Source organism: Podarcis filfolensis (genome assembly GCF_964270895.1).
Source record: "Podarcis filfolensis genome assembly, chromosome: Z".
Taxonomy (NCBI): domain Eukaryota; kingdom Metazoa; phylum Chordata; class Lepidosauria; order Squamata; family Lacertidae; genus Podarcis; species Podarcis filfolensis.
The window spans coordinates 28,647,608-28,674,987 of NC_139617.1; the positions used below are offsets into that span (position 1 = coordinate 28,647,608).

The 27,380-nt window shown below is 45.7% G+C and overlaps 2 protein-coding genes across 2 annotated transcripts in view; one reads left to right on the forward strand and one right to left on the reverse strand.

Annotated features, from left to right (window-relative positions):
- The window catches only part of LOC310754552 (uncharacterized protein), a 90,098-nt gene that overhangs the window by 21,611 nt on the left and 41,107 nt on the right, over positions 1 to 27,380 (forward strand). The gene's annotated exons all lie outside the window — the stretch shown is intronic.
- On the reverse strand, positions 16,965 to 22,912 carry LOC310754475 (tigger transposable element-derived protein 1-like). Its single transcript, XM_083596419.1, has 2 exons — positions 22,610 to 22,912; positions 16,965 to 19,068 (listed from the first exon to the last, which is right to left on the reverse strand). The coding sequence occupies exon 2, from the start codon at positions 18,806 to 18,808 to the stop codon at positions 17,108 to 17,110; it is 1,701 nt and encodes a 566-aa protein (XP_083452545.1). The 5' UTR covers positions 18,809 to 19,068; positions 22,610 to 22,912; the 3' UTR covers positions 16,965 to 17,107.

The following is a 27,380-nucleotide window of genomic DNA, read 5'->3' on the forward strand; positions in this document are numbered from 1 at the left end:
TACTGTCACCTGAACCGATCCCCTTCGTGGGAGAGCAGCCCCCATATAAATTGGAGGCCCATCATTCTTGAGCGTGTCCCCACAGGAAGGACATGTGCTTGAGCATTGCCGTCTGTGTACAGAACCCACATGGAAGTGCCGTGTTAAAGGCTTGAGTCCAGACTCATTTGTGGAAGGTGCTACACTTGATCTTAGCCAAAAGGCCAAGAAGCTGTTTGTGGAAGGGACCCTGATGCAGCAGAGGCTGCCAGTGGGAGAGGCATGTGGGGAGAGGCGTGACCTTCCACAATCCCTGCAGCCCCACCAACGCCCTCCCCACACTGCCGCAAAGGGGCCCTGTTCTCCTACAACAAAGAGGTGCTGAATGCCAAGTACATATGTTCAGCACCAGGGCAGAGGAAGCAAACTCCATGCTATTTCTGTGATCATAATGGTACTGTGGTTTAAGAGAGTTTTTAATACGCAAAGCTGTGTGTGCTAGGACTGTTTTTCTCTTGGGATTGGCAGGTTTTTGGTCCGCTGCCTCCCATTTTGCTCCAGCAGGTCAGTGATGCAGAAGCAGCAGGAAGGGTGGTTGGGGGGAGAGAATGGAGAATTCTCTGCTTCACCACTGAAGTGATATACAAGGTTGTCTGAAGGAGGCTCCTGTAAAAAGACAAAGTCCGGTGTCTGAAACAAATTCATCCACAGTCTGGAGAACCCACAGTCATTAGCACAACTTCTTTTTGAAAGAAGACCATTAGTAAGCAAGGATGACATTTGTTCTTCTTGGAAGCACTCTTAAACTTTCAAAAGCGGCTTCGCCAATATGGAGCCTTCCAGGTGGTTGAGGCTAAATGATGGGAATTGTAGTCAAAAACATCTGAAAGGCACCAGGTTGCAAAGGCCATTTCAGAGCAGCAGTGTGAGGTGGCATCTATTTATGACTTACAATTTTTTTTTGAAATTGTGTTTCAACCACTGGTTAACAGGAGTGATGAGCAAAGTTAGGACAGCCTTGCTTGCTTGCTTAATAGTATTCCTGAACTGCTTAGTATTTCAAAAAATTATCTCCTGGTGCACAACATGTACAATATAAAAAAGCTATACCCCTTAAAACAGAAAAAAAAAACCCAACTTTGTGTTTCCCAAGAGCCTCTGACGCTCTGAGGCACTAGCCCTGATAACAAAAGCTGTACAATATAAAAAAGCTATACCCCTTAAAACAGAAAAACCCAACCACCTTGTGTTTCCCAAGAGCCTCTGACGCTCTGAGAAACTAGCCCTGATAACAAAACCTAAACAAACGTTACTACGGGGCAAGGAGGTCTAGGTTTGTCCTTCAGTTCTGCAACAGATAATCCACTCAGTGATTCTGCCTCAACCAAAATGAGCAAGGAAATGGAGTGCCTCCCCTGGGAAGAAAGGCTCCAGCATTTGGGACCTTTTAGTTTAGAGAAAAGGAGAGTAACAGGTGACATGATATAAGTTTATACTATTGTGCATGTCGGGACACGAGTGGCGCTATGGGTTAAACCACAGAGCTTAGGACTTGCCGATCAGAAGGTCGGCGGTTCGAATCCCTGTGATGGGGTGAGCTCCTGTTGCTTGGTCCCAGCTCCTGCCAACCTAGCAGTTCGAAAGCACATCAAAGTGCAAGTAGATAAATAGGTATCGCTCAGGCGGGAAGGTAAACGGCGTTTCCGTACGCTGCTCTGGTTCACCAGAAGCGGCTTAGTCATGCTGGCCACATGACCCGGAAGCTGTACGCCGGCTCCCTCGGCCAATAAAGCGAGATGAGCGCTGCAACCCCAGAATTGATCACGACTGGACCTAATGGTCAGGGGTCCCTTTACCTTTATTGTGCATGTCTGGAGAAAGTGAAGAGAGAAAGGTTTCTCTCTACCACGTCTGTGCTTGTGCACATCCAGTGAAGCTGAATGTGGGGAGACATGATGAAACACACAGTTAAACTATGGAACTCACTCCCACAGGAGGCAGCGATGGCCACTAAACTAGATACTTTTAAAAGGGCATTACACAAATTCATGGAGCTATTGATGACTCTTAGCCTTGATGGTTATGTTCTGCCTTCACACCTGGAGGCAACGACGCTTCTGAATCCCAGTGGCTCTTGTACTCCCATTGTGCTTGGTGGCTTCCCATGGGGACATCTGTTCGGCCACTGTGAGACCAGGATGCTAGGCAGGGGGGACATGTCGTGATCCAGCAGGCTTTTCTTATGTTCTCATGTGCTGCTGTCAAATACATGTACCGTATTTTTCGCCCTATAGGACGCACTTTTTCCCCTCCAAAAATGAAGGGGAAATGTGTGTGCGTCCTATGGGGCGAATACAGGCTTTCGCTGAAGTGCGTCCTATAGGTGCGCACCGACCCCTCTCGCTCTCCAGGCTTCAGGAAGCTCTGCGCAACCCTCCGGAGCCTGGCATGAAGCCGCGCCGGGCTCGGGAGGGTTGCGCAGAGCTGCCTGCGCTCCCGGGCTCCGCACAGCTCTGCGCAACCCTCCGGAGCCCGGCGCCAACCCTCCCGGGCTCCACGCAGCTCTGTGCAACCCTCCGGAGCCCGGCGGGAAGCCGCGCCGGGCTCCCAAAGGTTGTGCAGAGCTGCCTGCATTCTGAAGCCTTGGGTGCGCTGAAGAGCCAGCGTGGCTCCCTAGGCTTGCAGATAGCAGGCTGTTCTTGGGGCTGGTGTCGGGGGAAGCTCGGGCTTCCCCCGCGCCAGCCCCGTGCCTGGGGGGGAAATAATTTTTTTTCTTTATTTCCCCCCCAAAAAACTAGGTGCGTCCTATAGGGCGGTGCGTCCTATGGGGCGAAAAATACGGTAGTTATTTATTTCAGAAAAATTCTATACCGCTTAACTGTAGATCAGAGCAGTGATCTACAGTTGACTCCCCATGCTCTTGCAGAGTGGAGCATGGAAGGAATATTTTATTCTGCGTGGGTGCCTAAGGGCCCCGTTCCTGCCACTCACCCCCTGGCCCAGGGCAGGGCCTGACAGGCCTCAAAGGACGGTTGCCGCAGGTGCTGTTGCTGCCCAGGAGGACTCAGAACAGTGCGGAGTTCTTTTAAAAATGTTTTTAAAATTTATTTTTCCCTTTTAATTCTTTTTTGTGGGGGGTGGGTGGGATGGATGTTTAGTTGGGTTCAGGAATTTGTTTAATTTTGGTGTGTTTGTAATTTTCACTGTTTTTGGATTGTATTGTTTTATTGTGTTTTGTGTTTTTTTAAAAAAGGTTTTATTTTGTTCTTAAGGGGAGGAGTCAGGGCTGCCTGGGAGTGGGTTCCAGCCAACAGAATGGGTGGGGCAGGTTCCACGGGGGGGGGGGGAAGCACCGGGACAACCGATCTCAGTGATCACGGGTAGGAGGAGGAGTTACGCTAAGAGCAGACCATGTCATTACGGAGGAGGCAGGTTTAGTCGTTGTTTGAGGGTCTGGTCCTGACTTGATGGATACTGGAATCAGCAAGGGATACCCACATAACCTGAAGGTGCTGCTGTGCAATGCCAGGTTGATGATTCATAAGACCACTGCCATCCATGACTTGATCATGGATGGAGGACTTGACCTGGCATGTGTAACAGAGACTTGGTTGGATGAAGCAGATGGGCGTGTTCTTGCTGCTGCTTGTCCACCAGGTTTCTCTTACGCACAGCAACCCAGGCCTTCTGGGCAGGGAGTGGGGGTTGCAGTGATTTTTAGGAAGTCATTAGTTTGCACCAGGCGTCCTATTGGGAAGACCCAGTTCTCTGAGTGCATGTTCTGGAAGTTGGGCAATAGGGGCAGTACAGGATTCCTTTTGGTGTACCAAGGATTCCCTGCCCAAGCTGCTTCAGGTCATGGCGGATGTTCTCCTGGAGAAACCTAGTTGGGTTGTCCTAGGGGATTTTAACATCCATGCCGACACGACCTTACAAGGGGCCGCTCAGGACTTGATGGAAAGCATGGCCTCCATGGGGCTGTCCCTGAATATGTCTGGCCCAGCCCATAGCCACGGACATGCCTTGGACCTGGTGTTCACCTCTATAGATGTTGGTGATATGACACTAAGTAAAAGCGAAACTAAAGAAGTGCCACGGTCAGATCACTTCCTGGTGCAACTGGACTGCTCCGCAACCCTTCCCCTCTGCAGGGAGGTAGGACTGATTCGGATGGTCCGCCCCCCACTTAATGGATCCAAATGGTTTCCAGAGAGTGGTAGGGGATGCTTTATCCCATGTTGATGGCCTTTCAGCAGATTCCCTGGTGGCCTGCTTGAATGTGGAGTTAACCAGGGCTATCGACTGTTTGGCTCCGAAGCGCCCTCTCCGATTTCATGGAGCCCGGACAGCCCCATGGTTTTCCATGGATCTGAGGGCAATGAAACAATCGCTGAGATGGCTAGGGCACCGGTGGCAGATAACTCATTCTGAAGCTGACCGGAAACAGGTTAGAGCTCAACGTTGAGCCTACCAAGTGGTGGTAGCGACGGCGAAGAAGGTTTTCTTCACCGCCTCTATTGCATCTGCAGAAAACAGCAGCAGAGACACTTTAAAGGTGGGTCACAATTTAGAGGAACCACCTGCTACTTCGGGGCCCAGTACAGGCCACATGATCTCCTGCAATGATTTTGCAAAGTTTTTTGCAGATAAAGTCGCTCAGATTTGGGAAGAGGTAGACTCCACAGTGGAAGCAGGGCTGGGGTGGGAGAGTGCTAGAGTCCTGTCTAGTCAAGTTGAGTGGGATCAATTCCAATCTGTTACCTCCGAGGATGTGGACAGGCTGCTTGGACAAGTGAAACCGAACACCTGTCTCCTTGATTCTTGCCCATCCTGGCTGATAAAAGCAAGCCGGGAAGGGCTGGGCGATGGGCTTCATGGGGTGGTGAATGCTTCCCTCTGTGGAGGAGCCTTCCCAGACCCGCTGAAAGAGGCGGTCATTAAACCGCTGCTTAAAAAAACATCTTTAGACCCGGCCAATATGGCCAACTATCACCCAGTCTCAAATCTTCCATTCTTGGGCAAGGTGATTGAGAGAGTGGTTGCTGAACAATTCCAGGCACGCCTGGAAGAAGCAGATCATTTGGATCCCTTCCAGTCGGGATTCAGGCCTCATCATGGGACTGAAACTGCCTTGGTCGCACTGGTTGATGATCTCCCGTGGGCTTGGGACAAACGTGAGAGCTGTTTCCTAGTTTTGCTCGATCTCTCAGCGGCTTTTCACACCATCGACCATAACATCCTTCTGTACCACTGTTATACAATGGTTCCGCTCCTTCCTCCTGGGCTGTGTTCAGAAAGTGGGGGGGGGATGAGTGTTCAGACCCCTGGGCTTTGCCCGTACACTGAGGTCCAGTGCTAAGGGCCTTCTGGCTGTTCCCTCACTGCGAGAAGCCAAGTTACAGGGAACCAGGCAGAGGGCCTTCTCAGTAGTGGCACCCCCCCTGTGGAATGCCCTCCCACCAGATGTCAAAGAGAAAAACAACTACCAGACTTTTAGAAGACATCTGAAGGCAGCCCTGTTTAGGGAAGCTTTTAATGTTTAATAGGTTATTGTATTTTGGTGTTCTGTTGGAAGCCGCCCAGAGTGGCTGGGGAAATCCAGCCATATGCGCGGGGTATAGATAATAAATGATTATGATGATGATGTCTGGAATCCCCCTTGCTCAGAATAATTGCCTGAGATTTCACACGTAGGGACATACATGGGGGGGGGGGGTAAGCCTGTACAGTAACATTTGAATGAGAATCAATCCAAGCTTCCAAGCATGTACACAATTTTTCATATGGAGCAAGCTTGCTTTGGAGGGCAGGACCTGGACCAAGGGATTCAAGTTACAAGAAAGCAGATTCTGACTGAACATTTGGAAGAACTGTCTGATGTTTTGACAGAGGAACAGACTCCCTGAGGAAGTGATAGACCACGGTTAGGCAAACTAAGGCCCGGGGGCCAGATCCAGCCCAATCACCTTCTAAATCTGGCCCGTGGATGGTCCGGGAATCAGCGTGTTTTTACATGAGTAGAATGTGTGCTTTTATTTAAAATGCATCTCTGGGTTATTTGTGAGGCATAGGAATTCGTTCATTTTTTCCCCTTCAAAATATAGTCCGGCCCCCCACAAGGTCTGAGGGACAGTGGACTGGCTCCCTGCTGATAGACCCTCCTGGAGATTGGATGCTTTCTGCAAAGGATTCTGTAGCTGCGATTCCTGCATCTCACGGGGTGGACTAGATGAGTCTTGGTGCCCTTTCCAAGTCTACAGTTCAATGATTCTAGCATAATGCAGTTCTCCAATTCAAAACTTGATACAAAATGTACATGCTAGCGGGAATTATCCACAAAATGTGTATTAGTGGAAATAAGAAACAAAAATGAATTATATAGGCCAAAATTGCATATGAAAGAGCACATATTATGTTTAAAGTGCTTCAAAATTCACACACAGATTTTCAAGTGGACTTTAAACAAATAAATAAATTGCAAATTGCTGCAGAAACCTGGAGAAAACAGAACAAAAGAAACAAAACCAAGAGAAACTGAAATTGACAGAGCCATCTATCCCTCACTCTCAGACACTCCAATCTGTCAATCCTTTCCGTGTCCGGGCCAGGTGAGCTTTCCCATGCAGCTTCCGGGAAACAAAACCCTTTGGGTTCCGGGGGGAATATGGTTGCAAAGCTGAAACTTAAAGGAACTGACGGAAGGGCATCACCAGGAGTGAAGCCTGCATCTCAGACACACGTTTGTGATGTCAAAGTATTTTGAAATTGGATAGAAGATGTAGAAGCACTGACTTTTAACAGGTGGCAGCCATTATGTGCTCTCCATAGCTGACATTTCCCCAGGAAAGGTGAACCACTTTGCCAGTCTGCAGGGCTGATTTTCCCACAGGAGAAATCCTGTGTTTGCAGAGCAGCCAAGGTGCCCTGAAGACCCCTTTCCTGTCTCTTCACCCACACGCTTTGCCTCATCATGTTGGAGCTCCTACTGCAGTGCAGGGCACCTGGTGTGGCAGTTTTCACAGCTTTGACATATTTGCTTACTTAATTCCCACAGAAAGGCCTTATAAATCTATGCCCTGAAAAACCCCTTTCCCCATGCCTCCTGGCCTGCTCTTTGTAAACATCTCTGCATTTGCCCGGGTTCCTTTTAAACTGTTTGAAGCAGATGAAAGAGACAGGCCAATTAATCAAGAGTAGCCATTTTCCTGGCCCAGCAGCCTCTTCCAGAGTTAAAACAAAGACCAACCATTGCTAGATCTTTTTGTTTCGGGGCCTCCCTGAATTTAAGGCTTGTTAACCCCTAAGGTCTCCTGAAACATTTGCTGTCCAAAGGCCCATAGCCAAACTTGGCATGCCTCCGATGAAGTAATGACATACCTGTCCATCTGTCTGGCCTCTTGCTTTACAATATTTGGAGTGAAAATGCATGTCGTATAACTTTTTGTGACATTGTTTAGAAAGCGGCCATTTGTATGTGTCAAAATGAAGTGCAAATCACTCCTCCAGTCAGCAGAAATGTGGTTTTCTTTCTCAATAGATATTTTGCAATGCATGCTTGTTATGATTGCTACTCAGTTGCGCATCGTCCTGTTCCTCCGGAAGAAAGTGCAATGTAATGGAAAACACTGCGGGAGCCATTATGTGCAGATGGCATTCAACCCATCATTTTGGCTCTCCCCATATATAGCAGTTGTATTTCCGTATCACAACTAGCGTGAATTAAGTCTGAGTTAACATGAACATGTCGTTTTGCCTTTCTCTCAACAGCTAAACTGGGCTGAGCTGTGATTAGTGCGGAAATGTTGGCCTCTCTGTAGTGCCTCTGTCTGTAGTGCAGACATCTCGACCAATTATAGTCCAATGTGCCAGCATGGTGTAGTGGTTAAGAGCGGTAGAGGGGGATCATAATCTGGAGAGCCGGGTTCATGTCTCCACTCCTCCACAGGCAGCTGCTGGGTAACCTTGGTCTACTCACAATTCTTTGAAGTCTCTCAGACCCACTCACCTCACAGGGTGTCTGTTGGGGGGGAGGAAGGGAAAGGAGATAGTTAGCCACTTTACGACTCCTTAAGGGGAGTGAAAGGCAGGAAATCAAGTCCAAACTTCTTCTTCTTCTTCTTCTTCTTCTTCTTCTTCTTCTTCTTCTTCTTCTTCTTCTTCTTCTTCTTCTTCTTCCTAACTTGCTCAGCTGCTGAGAAAGAGGCAAAGTGCTGGTGCCTAATTTCTTTTTTTACTTCACACTGTTGAGAGAGGGATCATACTGGATTGGGGCCAATGGAGACATGTGTAGGTGCTGCTGTAAATGCTGCATGTGTCTTCTACACACAAGAGAAAGGCAGGCCTTTGAGACCTGACTTGGGGAAGTTCTACTGTGAGTTGTGAAGGGGGAGTTAAAAATGCCTCTGTGGTTATGAGCAACAGCCACGCAGGGTGCAGTGAATCAATGGGAACCCTAGAAGCCCCCGAAACATATTGTTGCACCTACCCAAATCTCTGAGCATTCCAGTTCAGTCTCCTTGGAATGAGCGCCAATGACGATCTTGAAGTCTTTAGGTTTTATTTACACAGAAATACAACCTGAGTGGGGCTCACAAGATTAAGACTCTAGCAGATATTGCCCCCACTTTTGGTTCCCAGAAAAGCCTAAGGCCACAGCCTTGGGGTCCATCACAAATCCAGACATGCCTCTGTCTCTCCTGCTTCCACTATCGGCTGAAACTCAAACACAGCTCTCCACCCCTTGCCCATAGATCTCGATCCTAGTATGGCATGAGACCTGGCCAGGTGGCAACAGAGCAGATTCTGAGAGCACAGAGGAGACACCCAGAAAGTGTAGAACAATGCAGCTGCATGAGAACATGGATCATTCCCAAAATAGAATGATAAATGAGCCTCTTACATATGGACCTTAAGTATATATGCAAACTCCATGAGAAATGTGCGCTTGCTTTTGCCAAGTAATCTCATTTGTATTAGATCTGATTTGAGACAAATGCTCATCTCCTCACCAACACAAAGAAGCCTTTGTCTTCTCTGATCTTTCATATTTTTCAGAGTTGAAAACCCCTGATCACCACTGTAGATGACACAACTGGGAGTGTCCTCAGTATCACTTGATGTTCTTGCTCTCATTTTGAAAAGATATCTATCTAGCCATATGCTGCAAATGAAAAAAAAATCTATACTATACTATACTATACTATACTATACTATACTATACTATACTATACTATACTATACTACAGTGACATGTTTAAATGTTACTTTGATTGTGCCTGAATCTTTCCTTCATACTTGCCACCCTCTCCTGCCACACCAGTGTGGTGCACCACATCCTTTGAGAACCACGGACCTAGGGCCATTGTCTGAACAAAAGCAGCAGCTCAACTGGTTCAGGCAGCTTCTTCTTACATATTCTAACCTCACAGATACAAGATCATGGCTTGGAAAGGACCCATAGGTGACCCCACCCTAAAACAGCTCAAACACAATATACACCTAACTTTTAAAAAGTGCCTCCCATTGTTGTTGTTTGCAAGACAAGTGAGTGAACCCGGTTCCAGCTATTGTCCTATGGCCAGAGAATCTCAGGACGTCTTCATGGCCCCACCATAGCCTTACTCAGCCTGTGCCAGAGAAATGCAGGGGGTGTAACACATGAGAAGGCACCACGAGGCATCATAGAACTGTAGAATGGAAGGGACTCAAAGAGTCATCTAGTCCAACCTCCTGCAATAAGCATGCTTATCTTCTGACCTCTTCCCTCCCTGTTGGCCTCTGTGAGTTGAAGGGGGGCTATCTGAAGTAGAGGACCCTCCTTCTCCTCATAGGAGCTTCCCGTGCAATACAGAACCCCATTTTTCCTTGAATACCTGCACGGAAGAAGTAATTATTCCAGGGTGACTCGTAAGTCCACCACTTTGGGGGAATGAGATGGGAAAGCTGAAATTCCTTTTGCTCAGCCTATCTAGCACATGGGTTCACCACAGTGTAAAGGTAAACGTAAGAGACCCCTGGAAGGTTAAGTCCAGTCAAATTTGACTTTGAGGTACAGACAACTTTTTCCACGTCATGTGGCCAACATGACTAAACCACTTCTGGCACACAGAACAGCTGGGCGGTTTTACATTATGCTCCACCACTGCACCAAGCCTTGCCCTTACTCTGATCTGGCTTCGCTGGATATGCTGCATCAGCATGTGAGGTCCTTGTGAAATAATCAGAGTGAGGCCAATCATTTTTGAGCCTGGGGTGATGGGGTGGGCAAATAGGAGCCAGCAAGCACTACTGGTGATACATTCTCCCACACTTTGCTCCTGTTCGTGACTCCACATCCAGAATCCCCCCTCCCTAATGGTCCATGAACAGGGCAGTGGAGTTGAGAAGAATAATAATTTTGGCCTGTTAACTGCTAGTCAGAATGTTGGTGACTTCCTTCTTCATCAGAAAAGCAAATCAGGCCATTTCCACGCCCCCTCTGTTCTTCTAGGACTCTTTGGCTATTTTAACAATTACACTGGTTGCAGCTAGCCAGTTTCCCCACTTTTGGACTATCCTGCAAGGATAGCTATGCACCAGTTTCACTCTTCATATAATTGCCCTTGGCGGTTTTAGCTCTCCTCCAAACCTAGTGGCATGGAAATGTTACAATAATGCGCTAGAATGAAAAGATAGGGTCATTTAGAGCATTTCACAACATTTGTTGCCTTGATTTTTTCTAAACTCTGCTGAGCAAAGGTAAAGGTCCAGCATTTTGAGGAATCAAGTACAGATGGTTTCAAATTATCACCAAAAGAAATGAATCCCACAGGGGAATCTCAGTGTGCATTGTTTTCATGAGAACTAGAGATGGAAATAAGTCACAAAAGAGGATTCCGAGCCAAAGGCTTCCTTACCTCTTCTCTTGAGAATGGCAAGTTCAAAGTTAGACCTCAGTGCCTTAGACTGGGATCCAGTCTCTCTTTTCATTTGTTGGCCAACTCCCACAGAATCCTGTCCCCCAAGGGTCAGGTGGAATAGCCCACCCCTGCCATTGCAACAAGAAGGCTACAGTCCTGTACTGATTTACTTAGAAGGAAGCCCCACTGAGCTCAATGGGGCTTTCTTCTAAGTAGACATGCATAGGATGTCATGCCTTAATCTATGGGGTCAGCATTTTGTTGATGGATCTCAACCAAAACTCTCTGCTACCTGCAGCTTAGTCCGTGTAGTCCAGGATGACGACTCAGGAACATAACATGCTGAACAGTAACTTGATTTGTATTTGGTTTTATTATATACAGAATATAGCACAGCTTTTGTACAAGTTACAATATACACAGACTCTATTCAAACTCTACACACCAACCTCTGAACTCCGACACCAAACTACTGTGTCATGCTGCTTGTAAGGGAAAACTTTTAGCCAATCATCACCTGTTCCTAGGCTTCCCTATCTCCAAGCAGACATTCTCACGTAACCTTGCTTTACTTGGCTTCTTGCCAACTCACTAATTGTCTACTTCAAAGCTGCAGTTTCTCACAAACCTCAACACATTTTTAGGTCACCTTACATTGCATTTGTTAAATGTTTACATGGGATAGGCAAGACACTTTTAGTCCATTCCCCCCCCCAATTTACACATAATATGCGCATGTGCAATTTTGTCCATTGCACGCAGGTCCTGCTATCGGAAATCTCAGTTATCCAAACACAAAGCGTTATACCCAAACCTTGCTACACGAACGGCTGTTTCAGATATCCAAATAGCCGGAGTTTGTCCACTTCCTTACTTGTTTGTCTTTTGCTGGTTGCTGGCAGCCATATCAGGCAGAAACTAAGGAGAGAGGAGATGTGACAAATCACAGATTATAAATGCTTCCATAGGAAATGATGGAAATTGCCAGCTCATTATGTGAATGCTCACCTAATGAACTATTTGCTGGGAATGCCTTGTGTTTGGAAATCAGGACTTGCATGTATACACATTCTTGCAAAGCACACTTGTAATATATTTCATGTTAGTTTGTCCCCCGCCCCCCAGATACCTGCATATTACATACAGCTTACATTAATATATGCATTTTTGTAGAAATTACATGGTTGGAGAACTGTACTGCAAAATTCAGAGGAGTATGAATATTGGAAGTCTAGTGGTGTTTTGGGTCGCATATTATTTAGTAAAGAAGAAGAAGAAGAGTTTGGATTTGATATCCTGCTTTATCACTACGCTAAGGAGTCTCAAAGTGGCTAACATTCTCCTTTCCCTTCCTCCCCTACAACAAACACTCTGTGAGGTAAGTGGGGCTGAGAGACTTCAAAGAAGTGTGACTAGCCCAAGGTCACCCAGCAGCTGCATGTGGAGGAGCGGAGACAAGAACCCGGCTCACCAGATTATGAAACTACCGCTCTTAATCACTACACCACACTGTGATTTAAGGAAGATTCACCTATAAATGCAAACTGAATCAAATATCTTCCCCATCCCTAATGAATACCTAAGGAGTTCTAATCATGCACCAAAAATGCCCCAATTTAACTTTGCAAACAGGAGTGTTCTACAGGTGGTCTTGCAGTGATCAGCAGCTGTTAAGTGGGCACTGGAGGGCATCCATTCACACCAATAGTTTTTTTTTTTTTATAATATTTTTATTTTTCGATATAAACACAATACAACAAACATAAACATACAAAAACAAAAACAAAACAAAAAACATGTATCATTTCATATCCTAATTTCATATCCTATCTTCCCCGACTTCCTCATGCCTCCCCTTTCTGTATTCCAAATTCTTATCGATTGTTCAGCAAATCTTCCCTTATTTTAATTTAAATTTAGACTATTCTTCCTTATTCTCCTTGTCTTAACCATTACTAATAGTAACCATTTACTTTCCAGTCCAACATCATTCTAACTTTCATTAACTTTGTAATATTTCTTTAAATAGTCCTTGAATTTTTTCCATTCTTCTTGCGCTGCTTCTCTTCCCTGGTTTCGGATTCTGCTCGTCATTTCTGCCAAGCCCATATAGTCTATCACCTTCATCTGCCATTCTTCCAGTGTGGGTAGTTCTTGCGTCTTCCAGTACTTCGCAATGAGTATTCTAGCTGCTGTTGTAGCATACATAAAGAAAGTTATATCCGTCTTTAACACCCCTTGGCCGACAATACCCAAGAGAAAGGCCTCTGGTTTCTTGGGGAAAGTATATTTAAATACCTTTTTAAGTTCATTATAAATCATTTCCCAGAATGCCTTAATCTTCGGGCAAGTCCACCAAAGATGAAAAAATGTACCTTCAGTTTCTTTACATTTCCAACATTTATTGTCAGGCAAATGGTAAATCTTTGCAAGCTTGACTGGGGTTATGTACCACCTATATATCATTTTCATAATGTTTTCTCTTAAGGCATTACATGCCGTAAATTTCATCCCGGTGGTCCACAACTTTTCCCAATCAGCAAACAAAATATTATGACCAATGTTCTGAGCCCATTTAATCATGACCGATTTAACCATTTCATCTTGTGTATTCCATTTCAGCAGCAAATTGTACATTTTAGACAAATTCTTAGTACTGGGTTCTAACAGTTCTGTCTCCAATTTTGATTTTTCCACCTGGAAGCCAATTTTACTGTCCAGTTTAAACGCTTCGTTTACTTGATGATAGTGCAACCAGTCTCTCACCTTCCCTTTTAATTTCTCAAAACTCTGCAATCTCAATTTGTCCCCTTCCTTTTCCAAAATTTCCCCGTATCTTGGCCACTTGGACTCCATCATTCACACCAATAGTTTTGATGCCACCACAGGACAAGAAAAGGCCACTGGACTTTGAGACTGAGCTGATGGGTGTGAAAAGGCCAGGTTTGATGTCTCCAAAAATAAAGTGTGGGTGAAATTATCAAGGCATTGTGGTGTGCACAGGTGCAATAGTATGCATTTACTTTTTTAAAAAAGCTCTAAACGAGCCTGTTTAATGGGGTGCAAGCTTTTACAAGTGTGTGTGTGTGTGTGTGTGTTTTAAAACCATAGAGTAGCCTGGCTTAGTAAGACCATACTAATGTACAGGCTCCAAGAAAGGGGCTTGCAGCCACTTTGATTCACCCCTGGTCTTCTCACTGTTGCACCACACTGAGCTAAACTGGAACACTGAGCTCCCTGAGTTCTAGCCATGGCCATGCTCCATCGTGCAGCAATGGAAGGAGCAGCGGGGAGCATAGCAGCTGCTTGCTGTCATCTTAGTCTCTGCACATTGCTGTGATGTTGCTAAGCCTGCTTTGCCAACCAGCTCAGTTACAGGTTGGGAGTGTGTGTGGAGATTGCCACCCAATTCATACAAATAGCAGTAGAAAACCACATGGGGTAGAATATAACATCTGACGTATCCTAACTGCAGATTTAAATTGATTTTTTAAAATACAGTGGTACCTCGGGCTACATACGCTTCCGGTTACATAAGCTTCAGGTTACAGACTCCGCTAACCCAGAAATAGTGCTTCAGGTTAAGAACTTTGCTTCAGGATGAGAACAGAAATCATGCTCTGGTGGCGTGGCAGCAGCAGGAGGCCCCATTAACTAAAGTGGTGCTTCAGGTTAAGAACAGTTTCAGGTTAAGAACGAACCTCCGGAACGAATTAAGTACTTAACCGGAGGTACCACTCTATTGGCATGGCATAATGCAGGAAGTCCCACACCATTTGCCACTGTAAACTAGAGGGCTGGAAGATAAACAGGGTCATTCATTTAACATAATTATCTTCAACTTGGTTTTTTGGACTGGACTCCAATTCCCACCGCGAATCCCCGCGATAGGGTAAGCTTCCGTTGCTTGGTCCCTGCTCCTCCCAACCTAGCAGTTCGAAAGCACGTCAAAGTGCTAGTAGATAACTAGGTATCACTCCGGCGGGAAGGTAAACGGCGTTTCCGTGCGCTGCTCTGGTTCGCCAGAAGCGGCTTAGTCATGCTGGCCACATGACCCGGAAGCTGTACGCTGGCTCCCTCAGCCAATAAAGCGAGATGAGCGCCGCAACCCCAGAGTCGGTCACGACTGGACCTAATGGTCAGGGGTCCCTTTACCTTTACCCAATTCCCATCAGCCGCTGCTTCCATAGCCAGTGTCAAGGTGGGTGAGAGTTGTGGTCTAAAATATCTAGAGGGCACCCAGTGGCACAAAGCTGATCTAATGGAAGTTCCTGTGGGCTCATAGTTCCAACCTCCAAGGGAGATTAGCTTCTGCCTCTGCAGGACTCATTAAACTGGTCTTTCCTAGAACATGCGGAAACACACTCAGTAAGTCTTAACTGAGGGTGGGTCATTTTCAGTGTTACACTTTCTATAAATAACCCCCCCACCCCCGGATGCAAAAGTGAGCTGTTTGCTTCTAATTCTGAAGGAAAAGAATGCTTGCAGGGCTGGAGGGGATCCAAAGGGCCACCTAGACCAACCCACCGCAATGAATTTGCCTTTTTCATCACAGCCACATGTTCAGCTGTCAAGTCAATTGTCCCTCACCCTATATAGTGCACCTGTAGATCTTTACATTTGCCCCTATTGAAATATAGAGGGTTTTGTGCTCCTGCTTTTGGTTCGTTGATTTGAATTGCTTATTGTCTATGTAAAGTATAATTCCTTTAATTTACACTGAAATGGGAATGCCTGTGTGTATTTCAGGAAGGGTTAAACTGAACGATTCCCTTGAAGCTAAATTAAGAGCAAAAAAGGGGCTCTCTGAGCTGTCTTCTTGGGTTGATACTTAACTGTTCTCAGGTCGCTTTGACATGATGTTTTAACCCTAGATTTCATGAGAGCTACTGAATTGCACCATCTTGGAAGGGTGGTGGCTGGAGTTCTCTGTTCTTAGAATCTTTGAGAATAAGGATTTAAATGACTTTCCTGGAGCTGCATAGTTTAAGGCAGGAAGTAGGCTGGAATGCAGGCTGTGAGGAAAGACAGATTTCTGCTAGGTCTGTTATAAATCTTTCATGTTTTGTAAGATGCTGAGTCTGTACCTTGGACTGACATATGCCTCATGGAACTGTTTGCATGTATCATCTGATGTTTCTGTTCTGTTTTGAGGAAGTTCTGAACAATCTAATGGGTCTAGACCAGGGGTCAGCAAACTTTTTCAGCAGGGGGCCGGTATACTGTCCCTCAGACCTTGTGGGGGGCCGGATTATATTTTGAAAAAGAAAAAGAAAAAAAGAACAAATTCCTATGCCCCACAAATAACCCAGAGATGCATTTTAAATAAAAGCACACATTCTACTCATGTAAAAACACGCTGATTCCCAGACCATCCGTGGGCCAGATTTAGAGGGCAATTGGGCTGGATCCGGCCCCCGAGTCTTAGTTTGCCTACCCATGGTAGACAATTCCTCATTTCAAAAGAAGTCATTTTTTATGCAACCAGTCACTTCAAACTGTGCAATATTAATCACTGCAACAGTCTATAGATCAGCCTTCACCAGTCTGATGTTCTCCTGATGCTTTGGACTGCAACTCCCTTCAGCAGAACCGTCAGGCTGGCTGGGGCTGATGGGAGCAGGTATTGGAAGAAATTCACACTAAAATGCTGATGAGTTTCCACATGGACTATTAAAAAGAAAATTCAGAACTTGAATGAATGAGAAACTGAGAGAAGCCAAAACAGACATGATTTCATCCCTGCAGCTGGATGACAGTTGCAGGGGAAGAAGAGCCGGAAAGGACTATTGCCCCCATGTCCTTCTTGTGTGCAACTACTGTGTTCCTTTATGGGATGCTGGGGGGTATGGAGAAGCAGGTTGTGAGGAGCAGGATTCTGTCACCTCTCCAGGCAGTGACTGCAGAACCTGAAAATGGTTGCTGTTGGTACATTTACAGTGGTGCCTCGCAAGACGAAATTAATTCGTTCTGCGAGTTTTTTCATCTAGCGAATTTTTCGTCTTGCGAAGCACGAAATCCCATAGGAATGCACTGAAAATCAATTAATGCGTTCCTATGATCAAAAAAAGTCCAAACAAAGCCAAATTTGGTACAACAAGAGTTTATTAACTGCTCTTTAAAGTCACACATACTGTAAAGAGCATTTCAAAAATTGAAGGAACAATAAATTAAGTTTCTAAACATGACAGAAAAACATTTAAAAATCAACAAAGTGTGCAGTACATTTTCTAAGACTCTGGGGGACCACTCGAAGAAGGTTCCTCTTCCACTCTTTGCTTCTTGCTGAAGAACCTGTCCATGGTCTGCTGCTTCATCCACCTTTTCAGCACCTCCCTGAAAGGCGACATGACCCTCGTATCAAAAGTGTTCGCAAGGTCATGTACCACGTGCTTGTCAGGGTGGTGCCGCTGTGCAAAAGCCTTCACATCCTTCCACTTCTGGCAAATGTCCCTCAGTTCTTTGGAGGACAGCCATTCCTCAGTTGCTTCCTCCTCTTCCAGCGAGGCCTGCTCCTGCGCAGCCTCTGCCTGCAGTTCGACCAGCTCCTGGGTGGTCAGCTCGTGGTTGCGCTCCTCCACCAGCTCGCTGACGTCCTCCTCTGTGACCTCCAGGCCCATAGTCCTCCCCAAGGCAACAATGTCCTGCACCACTGTTGACTCTGGTGCATCAGAGTCACTTGGTGCCACACAGTCCGGCCACAGGCTGCGCCAAGCGCAATTCAAATTTCTCTGGCTGATCCCATTCCAGGCTGTGGTGATCATCTTCAAGCAGGTGACGATGTCGAAGTGGTCCTTCCAGAATTCCCGCAGGGTGATGGTGGTGCAATCAGTCACCTCTAAGCATCGCCTGAAAAGCTCCTTGGTGTAGAGTTTTTTGAAATTGGCGATGACTTGCTGATCCATCGGCTGGAGCAGTGGCGTGGTGTTAGGCAGCAGGAACATGATTCTGATGAAGCTGAACTCCTCCAACAAGTCCAACTCAAGGCCTTTAGGATGAGCAGGAGCATTGTCCATCAGAAGCAAAGCCTTCAGCGGCAGGTCGTTGTCCAGCAGGTACTGTTTGACAGCAGGGCCAAAAGCAAGATTGACCCAGTCCACAAACAGCACACGTGTGACCCAAGCCTTGCTGTTGGATCGCCACATGACACTCAGCTGCTCCTTGTCGACCTTGTGTTTCTTGAAGGCCCGTGGGTTCTCCGAGTGGTACACCAGCAGGGGCTTGATCTTCAGGTCGCCGCTTGCGTTGGCACAGAAGAGCAGGGTCAGACAGTCCTTCATGGGCTTGTGGCCAGGCAACTTGGCCTCCTCCTGTGTGATGAAAGTCCTTTTGGGCATCCTCTTCCAAAACAGCCCGGTCTCGTCACAGTTGAAGACCTGCTGTGGAACGTAGCCCTCCGTCTTCACAGCCTCCAGGAACTCCGCTGCAAAGTCTTCAGCCGCAGGAACATCAGAACTGGCAGCCTCTCCATGCCCGACCACGCTGTGGATTCCAGATCTTGCCTTGAACCGGTCAAACCAACCTCTGCTTGCCTTGAAGACTTCTGGCTCGCCTGAGGTTCCTGGCTGTTCCCGGATGAGGTCTGCGTGCAAGGCCTTGGCCTTCTCACAAATGACGGCCTCAGTCACTGTGTCCCCTGCACACTGCTTCTCTTCTAACCAGATGAGCAGCAACTTCTCGACCTCCTCCAGAACAGCTGGGCGGTTCTTCACGATCCTGGTGACTCCCTTGGCTGCATCAGTCGCAAAGATCTTCTCCCTCATCTTCAGGATGGTCCCGATGGTCGATGGATTCCTCCCGTACTCCCTGGCGAGGTCTGTCACACGCATTCCACCGTCGTGCTTCCGGATGATCTTCTTCTTCATTTCCAGCATCACCTTCTCCTTCTTCCTCTTGCCGGCCTCTGCAGCAGCAGTCTTCTTGGGTCCCATGGCAGCACAGCTCCTACCTTCGCAAACTCAAAAAAAAAAAAAAAAAAAAGAATCAGTGCTTCACATCCAAAAAATTCAAAAGCACCCAGCCACCCACCACACAGAAATTCAAACCCAGAACCAAGTCCTTGAATTCCAAACACCCAACCCAAAATCCAAAACCCCCCAAAAAGTTTTAAAAGTTTAACTTACCAAATGGCTGCAAAAGAAGTTTTGGAAAAGCTTCAAAAATCACCAAAGTCTTCTAAAACCTCAAATGGCTGCAAAAGAAGTTTTGGTAAAGCTTCAAAAATCACCAAAGTCTTCTAAAACCTCAAATGGCTGCAAAAGAAGTTTTGGAAAAGTTTCAAAAATCACCAAAGTCTTCAAAAACCTCAACTGTTCCCCCAGCACCCACCCACCACACAGAAATTGCAAACCCCTCCCCAACTGTTGCAAACCCCTCCCCAACTGTTCCCCTAGCCACCCACCGCACAGAAATTCAAACCCAGAATTTTTTTTCAAAAAAAACACAACATGGCCCAATGGTCACAGAAAATCATAAAAATGCAGAAAAAACCACACAAGCTTCCAGATTCTTGCAAACCCCTCCTCAACTGTTCCCCCAGCCAGCCACCACACAGAAATTCAAATCCAGAATTTTTTTTCAAAAAACAACAACATGGCCCAATGGTCACAGAAAATCATAAAAATGCAGAAAAAACCACACAAGCTTCCAGATTCTTGCAAACCCCTCCCCAACTGTTCCCCCAGCCAGCCACCACACAGAAATTCAAATCCAGAATTTTTTTTTTAAAAAAACAACATGGCCCAATGGTCACAGAAAATCATAAAAATGCAGAAAAAACCACACAAGCTCCCAGATTCTTGCAAACCCCTCCCCAACTGTTCCCCCAGCCAGCCACACACAGAAATTCAAATCCAGATTTTTTTTTTAAAAAAAACAACATGGCCCAATGGTCACAAAAAATCATAGAAATTCAAAAAAAAACACCACACAAGCTTCCAGATTCTTGCAAACCCCTCCCCAACTGTTCCCCCAGCCAGCCACCACACAGAAATTCAAATCCAGAAATTTTTTAAAAAAAAACCCAACATGGCCCAATGGTCACAGAAAATCATAAAAATTCCAAAAAAAAAAAAAAACCCCACACAAGCTTCCAGATTCTTGCAAACCCCTCCCCAACTGTTCCCCCAGCCAGCCACCACACAGAAATCCAAATCCAGAAATTTTTTTAAACAACAGCAGAGTGGCCCAATGGTCACAGAAAATCATAAAAATTCAAAAAAAAACACCACACAAGCTTCCAGATTCTTGCAAACCCCTCCCCAACTGTTCCCCCAGCCAGCCACCACACAGAAATTCAAATCCCGAATTTTTTTTCAAAAAAACCCAACATGGCCCGATGGTCACAGAAAATCATAAAAATGCAGAAAAAACCACACAAGCTTCCAGATTCTTGCAAACCCCTCCCCAACTGTTCCCCCAGCCAGCCACCACACAGAAATCCAAATCCAGAAATTTTTTTCCAAAAAAAACAACATGGCCCAATGGTCACAGAAAATCATAAAAATTCAAAAAAAAAAAAAAACCCACACAAGCTTCCAGATTCTTGCAAACCCCTCCCCAACTGTTCCCCCAGCCAGCCACCACACAGAAATTCAAATCCAGAAATTTTTTTCAAAAAAACCCAACATGGCCCAATGGTCACAGAAAATCATAAAAATTCAAAAAAAACACCACACAAGCTTCCAGATTCTTGCAAACCCCTCCCCAACTGTTCCCCCAGCCAGCCACCACACAGAAATTCAAATCCAGAATTTTTTTTCAAAAAAACCCAACATGGCCCAATGGTCACAGAAAATCATAAAAATTCCAAAAAAAAAACCCCACACAAGCTTCCAGATTCTTGCAAACCCCTCCCCAACTGTTCCCCCAGCCAGCCACCACACAGAAATTCAAATCCAGAAATTTTTTTCAAAAAACCCCAACATGGCCCAATGGTCACAGAAAATCATAAAAATTCAAAAAAAACACCACACAAGCTTCCAGATTCTTGCAAACCCCTCCCCAACTGTTCCCCCAGCCAGCCACCACACAGAAATCCAAATCCAGAAATTTTTTTAAACAACAGCAAAGTGGCCCAATGGTCACAGAAAATCATAAAAATTCAAAAAAAAAAAAAACCACACAAGCTTCCAGATTCTTGCAAACCCCTCCCCAACTGTTCCCCTAGCCACCCACCACACAGAAATCCAAATCGAGAATTTTTTTTCAAAAAAAGACAACATGGCCCAATGGTCACAGAAAATCATAAAAATGCAGAAAAAACCACACAAGCTTCCAGATTCTTGCAAACCCCTCCCCAACTGTTCCCCCAGCCAGCCACCACACAGAAATCCAAATCCAGAAATTTTTTTCCAAAAAAAACAACATGGCCCAATGGTCACAGAAAATCATAAAAATTCAAAAAAAAAAAAAAAAACCCACACAAGCTTCCAGATTCTTGCAAACCCCTCCCCAACTGTTCCCCCAGCCAGCCACCACACAGAAATTCAAATCCAGAAATTTTTTTCAAAAAAACCCAACATGGCCCAATGGTCACAGAAAATCATAAAAATTCAAAAAAAACACCACACAAGCTTCCAGATTCTTGCAAACCCCTCCCCAACTGTTCCCCCAGCCAGCCACCACACAGAAATTCAAATCCAGAATTTTTTTTCAAAAAAACCCAACATGGCCCAATGGTCACAGAAAATCATAAAAATTCCAAAAAAAAAACCCCACACAAGCTTCCAGATTCTTGCAAACCCCTCCCCAACTGTTCCCCCAGCCAGCCACCACACAGAAATTCAAATCCAGAAATTTTTTTCAAAAAACCCCAACATGGCCCAATGGTCACAGAAAATCATAAAAATTCAAAAAAAACACCACACAAGCTTCCAGATTCTTGCAAACCCCTCCCCAACTGTTCCCCCAGCCAGCCACCACACAGAAATTCAAATCCAGAATTTTTTTTCAAAAAAACCCAACATGGCCCAATGGTCACAGAAAATCATAAAAATTCCAAAAAAAAACCCCCACACAAGCTTCCAGATTCTTGCAAACCCCTCCCCAACTGTTCCCCCAGCCAGCCACCACACAGAAATCCAAATCCAGAAATTTTTTTAAACAACAGCAGAGTGGCCCAATGGTCACAGAAAATCATAAAAATTCAAAAAAAAAAAAAAAACCCACACAAGCTTCCAGATTCTTGCAAACCCCTCCCCAACTGTTCCCCCAGCCAGCCACCACACAGAAATCCAAATCCAGAATTTTTTTTAAACAACAGCAGAGTTGCCCAATGGTCACAAAAAATCATAAAAATTCAAAAAAAAAAAAAAACCCACACAAGCTCCCAGATTCTTGCAAACCCCTCCTCAACTGTTCCCCAGCCACCCACCACACAGAAATTCAAACCCAGAAATTTTTTAAAAAAAAACCCAACATGGCCCAATGGTCACAGAAAATCATAAAAATTCCAAAAAAAAAAAAAAAAACCCCACACAAGCTTCCAGATTCTTGCAAACCCCTCCCCAACTGTTCCCCCAGCCAGCCACCACACAGAAATCCAAATCCAGAAATTTTTTTAAACAACAGCAGAGTGGCCCAATGGTCACAAAAAATCATAAAAATGCAGAAAAAAACCACACAAGCTTCCAGATTCTTGCAAACCCCTTCTCAACACCATGTCCTTGAATTCCAAACACCCCAACCCAAAATCCAAACCCCCCCAAAAAAGTTTTAAAAGTTTAACTTACCAAATGGCTGCAAAACAAGTTTTGGAAAATCTTCAAAAATCAGCAAAGTCTTCAAAAACCTCAAAAAAGGCTACCACACTGCGTGCTATGAGTTGCTCCTCGAAGTCAAGTCGCAACTGCACCTCTTCAAGCAATGCACCCTGGGTATTAACGGTTTTACGAAAAAGGAAACAAACTTGCAAGACGTTTTCGTCTTGCGAAGCAAGCCCATAGGGAAATTCGTCTTGCGAAGCACATCGAAAAACGAAAAACTCTTTCGTCTAGCGAGTTTTTCATCTTACGAGGCATTCGTCTTGCGGGGCACCACTGTATGTACATTGAGGTGCATTTTAGGAACTGTATTACTTTTCATGTCACTATAAATTGACGTGGCTTCCTCCAAACAGAATGGCCAGCCTTTTCTGTCTGGCCCCTGTTCTTGTGCTTTTAACAGCTGCTTGACCTGCAGACATTAACAGATGAAAATGCTGACGTCCTGAAAAACGGCTGGTTTCTACTGGCCAAGATGCCATTAAAAACACAGCAGCTGGCCAGGTCAGTTTTTTCTGGTCAGTTGGCCATCCAACATTGTCATTACCTCCCACTGCCACACACCCACACCCTAACTACTGTCCTGAACCTTATTCTTTGGTGATGGAAGTGAAAATTCATTTTCAGATACCCTTCCCAGCCCCCATCACAGAAATACAGTTCCCAGGGGTCCCTTGGGGAGAAGGAATGGCTGTTAAAGAAGTTTATGTCTACAACGCAGAAACCCCAGGAGAGGGAAAGTGAGAAGTTTGTATCCAGTTCTCTTCGGGGATAAATGTTCGCAGATGTCCGCGCCCCCCCAACAAAACACACACGCACACCCAGTCTGATCTTAATGTTGCCTACTGAGAATTCCAGCACCTTTGCAATATCTTCTGTTCTCCAGGTTCTGCAGAAATCCCTAAAGCCCAAACCTCCAAACATGCATGTTCTCAATTAGGAGAGCAGCAGCGCTTCCATCCCAAGTATTGGCAGGATGGGAACACTGAGCCATTCCTATCCACTAACCTTCAGAGGAAGCAGCAAGGCCTGACACTGTTTTCCCCTCAGGGCTCTGCCTTCTCAAAACTCACAGCCAGGGAGGTGCTGCTTAAAAGAAAGCCACGGATGGTTCCCTCTTATAGCGGCACACTTTCCTCATCCCAGCTAGTGTGCATATTTCAAAAGAAAAACCCTCCCTAACACACCTCCAGGGTTGTTCAGGAACCATTTGTATAGGGGTTTGAAATTGTTTTATATGATTGAAAATATACCTGGCCTTTGCAAAGCATGTCAGAGTGGTCTGAGCCGCTCTTGTACACTATTCAGAAACCATTTGCCAGCACCTCTCAGGTGGGTGCCATTGCCATTCTAAGAGAACCCATGGTGACTTCCAGCACCTCTTTTTCTAGAAAAATAGCACTGGGTTTGTTGTATCTATAAAAGGCAATAAAAATAATTAGAAAAAATAAAAAAATTCTTCCCCAACTATGGACCCGGAACCAAATTACATGGATAACCTGATGGGATTTCAGTGGCATGTACTGTGGCTTTATTTTCCTGGAACTCACTGGACTACAAAGGCAAGCACTGTTGGGATTTTTGACTACGTGCTATTTGATGCAGCTCGCCACAGAAGCAATTAAGGAGTTGGCCGAAGGCCAAGAATACTGAGCAGAGACAGTTATTCTGCCTAGAGATATGGGACCTTGGATACAACTCTGCTATAGGTAGAGATCACCACATAGGCATGATGACTCATGACCTTCCTTGTTGGTTGGTTAGTTGGTTGGTCGGTCAGTGTGTGGTTTGAGAGTTTATTGGAGTTTGTTCAGTGAGAAAGTTAAGATCCATGTCTGTATCCTGTATATAGTAACTTGTGAGTCTGCTGTAAATAATAAACCTATAAGTAACCAAGTTACTGGTAGCAGCGTCTTGTTCCTGCTTCATCCTGCCTGCAACCAACTACTTCTGGACAGTCTGCGTATGCTCTGCTATATTCAACAGGTTCTGGCTAAGATCCTTCAAAAGAAAAACCCTCCCCAACACACCTCCAGGGTTGTTCAGGAACCATTTGTATAGGGGTTTGAAATTGTTTTATATGATTGAAAAATACCTGGCCTTTGCAAAGCATGTCAGAGTGGTCTGAGCCGCTCTGGTACACTATGCAGAAACCATTTGCCAGCACCTCTCAGGTGGGTGCCATTGCCATTCTAAGAGAACTAATGGTGACCTTCCAGCACCTCTTTTTCTAGAAAAATAGCACTGGGTTTGTTGTATCTATAAAAAACAATAAAAATAATTAGAAAAAAATAAAAAAATCTTCCCCAGCTATGGACCTGGAACCAAACTACATGGATAACCTGATGGGATTTCAGTGGCATGTACTGTGGCTTTGTTTTCCTGGAACTTACTGGACTACAATGGCAAGCACTGATGGAAGAGGCATCTGCCCAACTACATGTTTGATTTATTTGTCCAGACCAGAAACCTTATTAATGTTTTAAATAGCTTTATACCTAGTTTTCAATGTCTCATGACATACAGTGGTACCTCGGGTTACATACGCTTCAGGTTACAGACTCCACTAACCCAGAAATAGTGCTTCAGGTTAAGAACTTTGCTTCATGACAAGAACAGAAATCGTGCTCTGGCGGCGTGGCGGCAGCAGGAGGCCCTATTAGCTAAAGTGGTGCTTCAGGTTAAGAACAGTTTCAGGTTAAGTACAGACCTCCGGAATGAATTAAGTACTTAGCCTGAGGTACCACTGTACTTAAATTCCTCTTTGAAATAATTTCTGCATGCTTGAGTAATGCTGTAAGGTTTGACACAGTGCTATTAAGAAATTGGAAACATTTGGGGAGGGCCTGCTTGAGATGCAACCACAGGCAACTGACCGATTGCTTCGTTTGCTCCTCCTGCCTTCACTTGCCTGTTCTGCAATAGGTTTTTTTAATATAATGTGTCTTTGTATGTCATTTTCACTACTATATTCATTTTGTGCACATTACCCCTCAATATGTGCATTTTTGGAAGCATTATTTGGCTGTAAAACTGCATCATGCAATTCGGATAAATGTGAGTTTTGAAGGATGGTTGTGTTTTGGTTCTCATATTGTTTCCAAGAGTGAGAATTTGATAGATCTGGCTTTAAATGTGAATGAAATATAAGTTCTCCCCAATCCCTGCTCATGAATGGGAAAGTTAGTGTTTGCTTTGAACAAGAATAAAACTGCACCAAGGTGACAAGATCAATCTGCCCATATTGATGAGCAGCCTTGGGGCTCCCGCCAGTTGGCTCCTGCCAAAAAAAGCTGCACAGTTTTTGGTGCTGCACCACCCCACCTCTTCCGCCTCCTCTGCATCACATGGCCCCCCACTCAGAATTTTGGGTGGAAGGCGGAAGGGTCCCTAAGACCCTCAAGTGTATGTGTTGTGGACAGGGTGAGGGTGGAGGAGGCAAGTGACTACTGTTGGGGAGGAGAGGTGAAGCAGTCATGGCGGAGAGCGAAGGTAAGCCAGGGCCCACCAGTGGGGTTGTTGGATGTGGAAAGTGGTGAGCCCCAAAGAAGAGAAGGGAAACTGTCCAGTGAGAAGGGGAGGTGGATGCATCTCCAGAGGGGGTGGGGAGGCATTGCAAGTGTGTTGAGGGTCCAGGTCCTGTCCCAATTGGCATCATCAGGATGTTGGAGGGTATGTCACAGTAGCGCTGTTAAAGCCAAGTTGCATGCAGGCCAGTACCTCCAGCAGGTTCCCCAGTAGCAAAAGAGAGGATGTTGGAGGGTATGTCACAGTAGCGCTGTTAAAGCCAAGTTGCACGCAGGCCAGTACCTCCAGCAGGTTCCCCAGTAGCAAAAGAGAGGAAGGTGCTATTGGAGACCCCCAGCTCCAGATCTCTGGTGCCTGGCCCCAACATGTGTGCTGTGTGCTGGGTACCTTTCTGCTGATCTTGAGCAAAATTCGTACCATGCATTCAAAGCAGGCATGGCCAAACGTGGACCTCCAGCTGTTTTGGGACTACAACTCCCATCATCCCTAGCTAGCAGGACCAGTGGTCAGGGGTGATGGGAATTGTAGCCCCCAAACAGCTAGAGGGCCAGGTTTGGCCATGCCTGATTAAAGCATTGCAATAACACTTTTAAAAAGCCATGGCTTCCCCCAAAGAATGCTGGGAAATGTAGTTAAGGGTGCTGAGAGTTGTGAGGAGACCCCTCCATTACCCTTCTAGAATGACAAGGATCCTGAGAAGTGTAGTTTGTTCAGAGTTCTTAGAGTTGTTATGAGTCATAAGCTGGCCATTGCTGGTGTGCAATGCCTGCCACCCATAGATTGAAAAGTTGCATATGGCATCTTAAAAGCCTGGGAAATGTAAGCCTTCGGTTGGTGCCACAAAGGTAACACTGACGCAGCCAGGAATCCTTCTCTGCGAAGCAAATCCCAGAGGCAACAACAGAACACATCCTTGGATCTCTCCCTCCCTCTCTCATGTTACCATACATCATTTCCTTGGCAGGGCTGTTGTACCTTCAGGGCCACGTAACAGGCCAGGCCTTCTCACCACTCCTCTCAAGAAAAACCCTTCACCTGCTATACTCCTGCCTGTTATGCAGCTTTTCACAGCTGCATCTCCCCCCCCCCCCAAGTCCAGAGAAGTACTGATGAGGAAGTCTGCACCTGCTGACTTTAAAAAGGGCAGACTCTTCCCATCAAAGCTTCGCAATGTGCTGTGCCACCTGCCCTCCTGCGGCTCCTGACCATTCTG

Bases quoted from the DNA above. Each gene is read 5' to 3' on its own strand.
- LOC310754475 (XM_083596419.1), bottom strand. From the start codon at position 18,808: ATGGGACCCAAGAAGACTGCTGCTGCAGAGGCCGGCAAGAGGAAGAAG.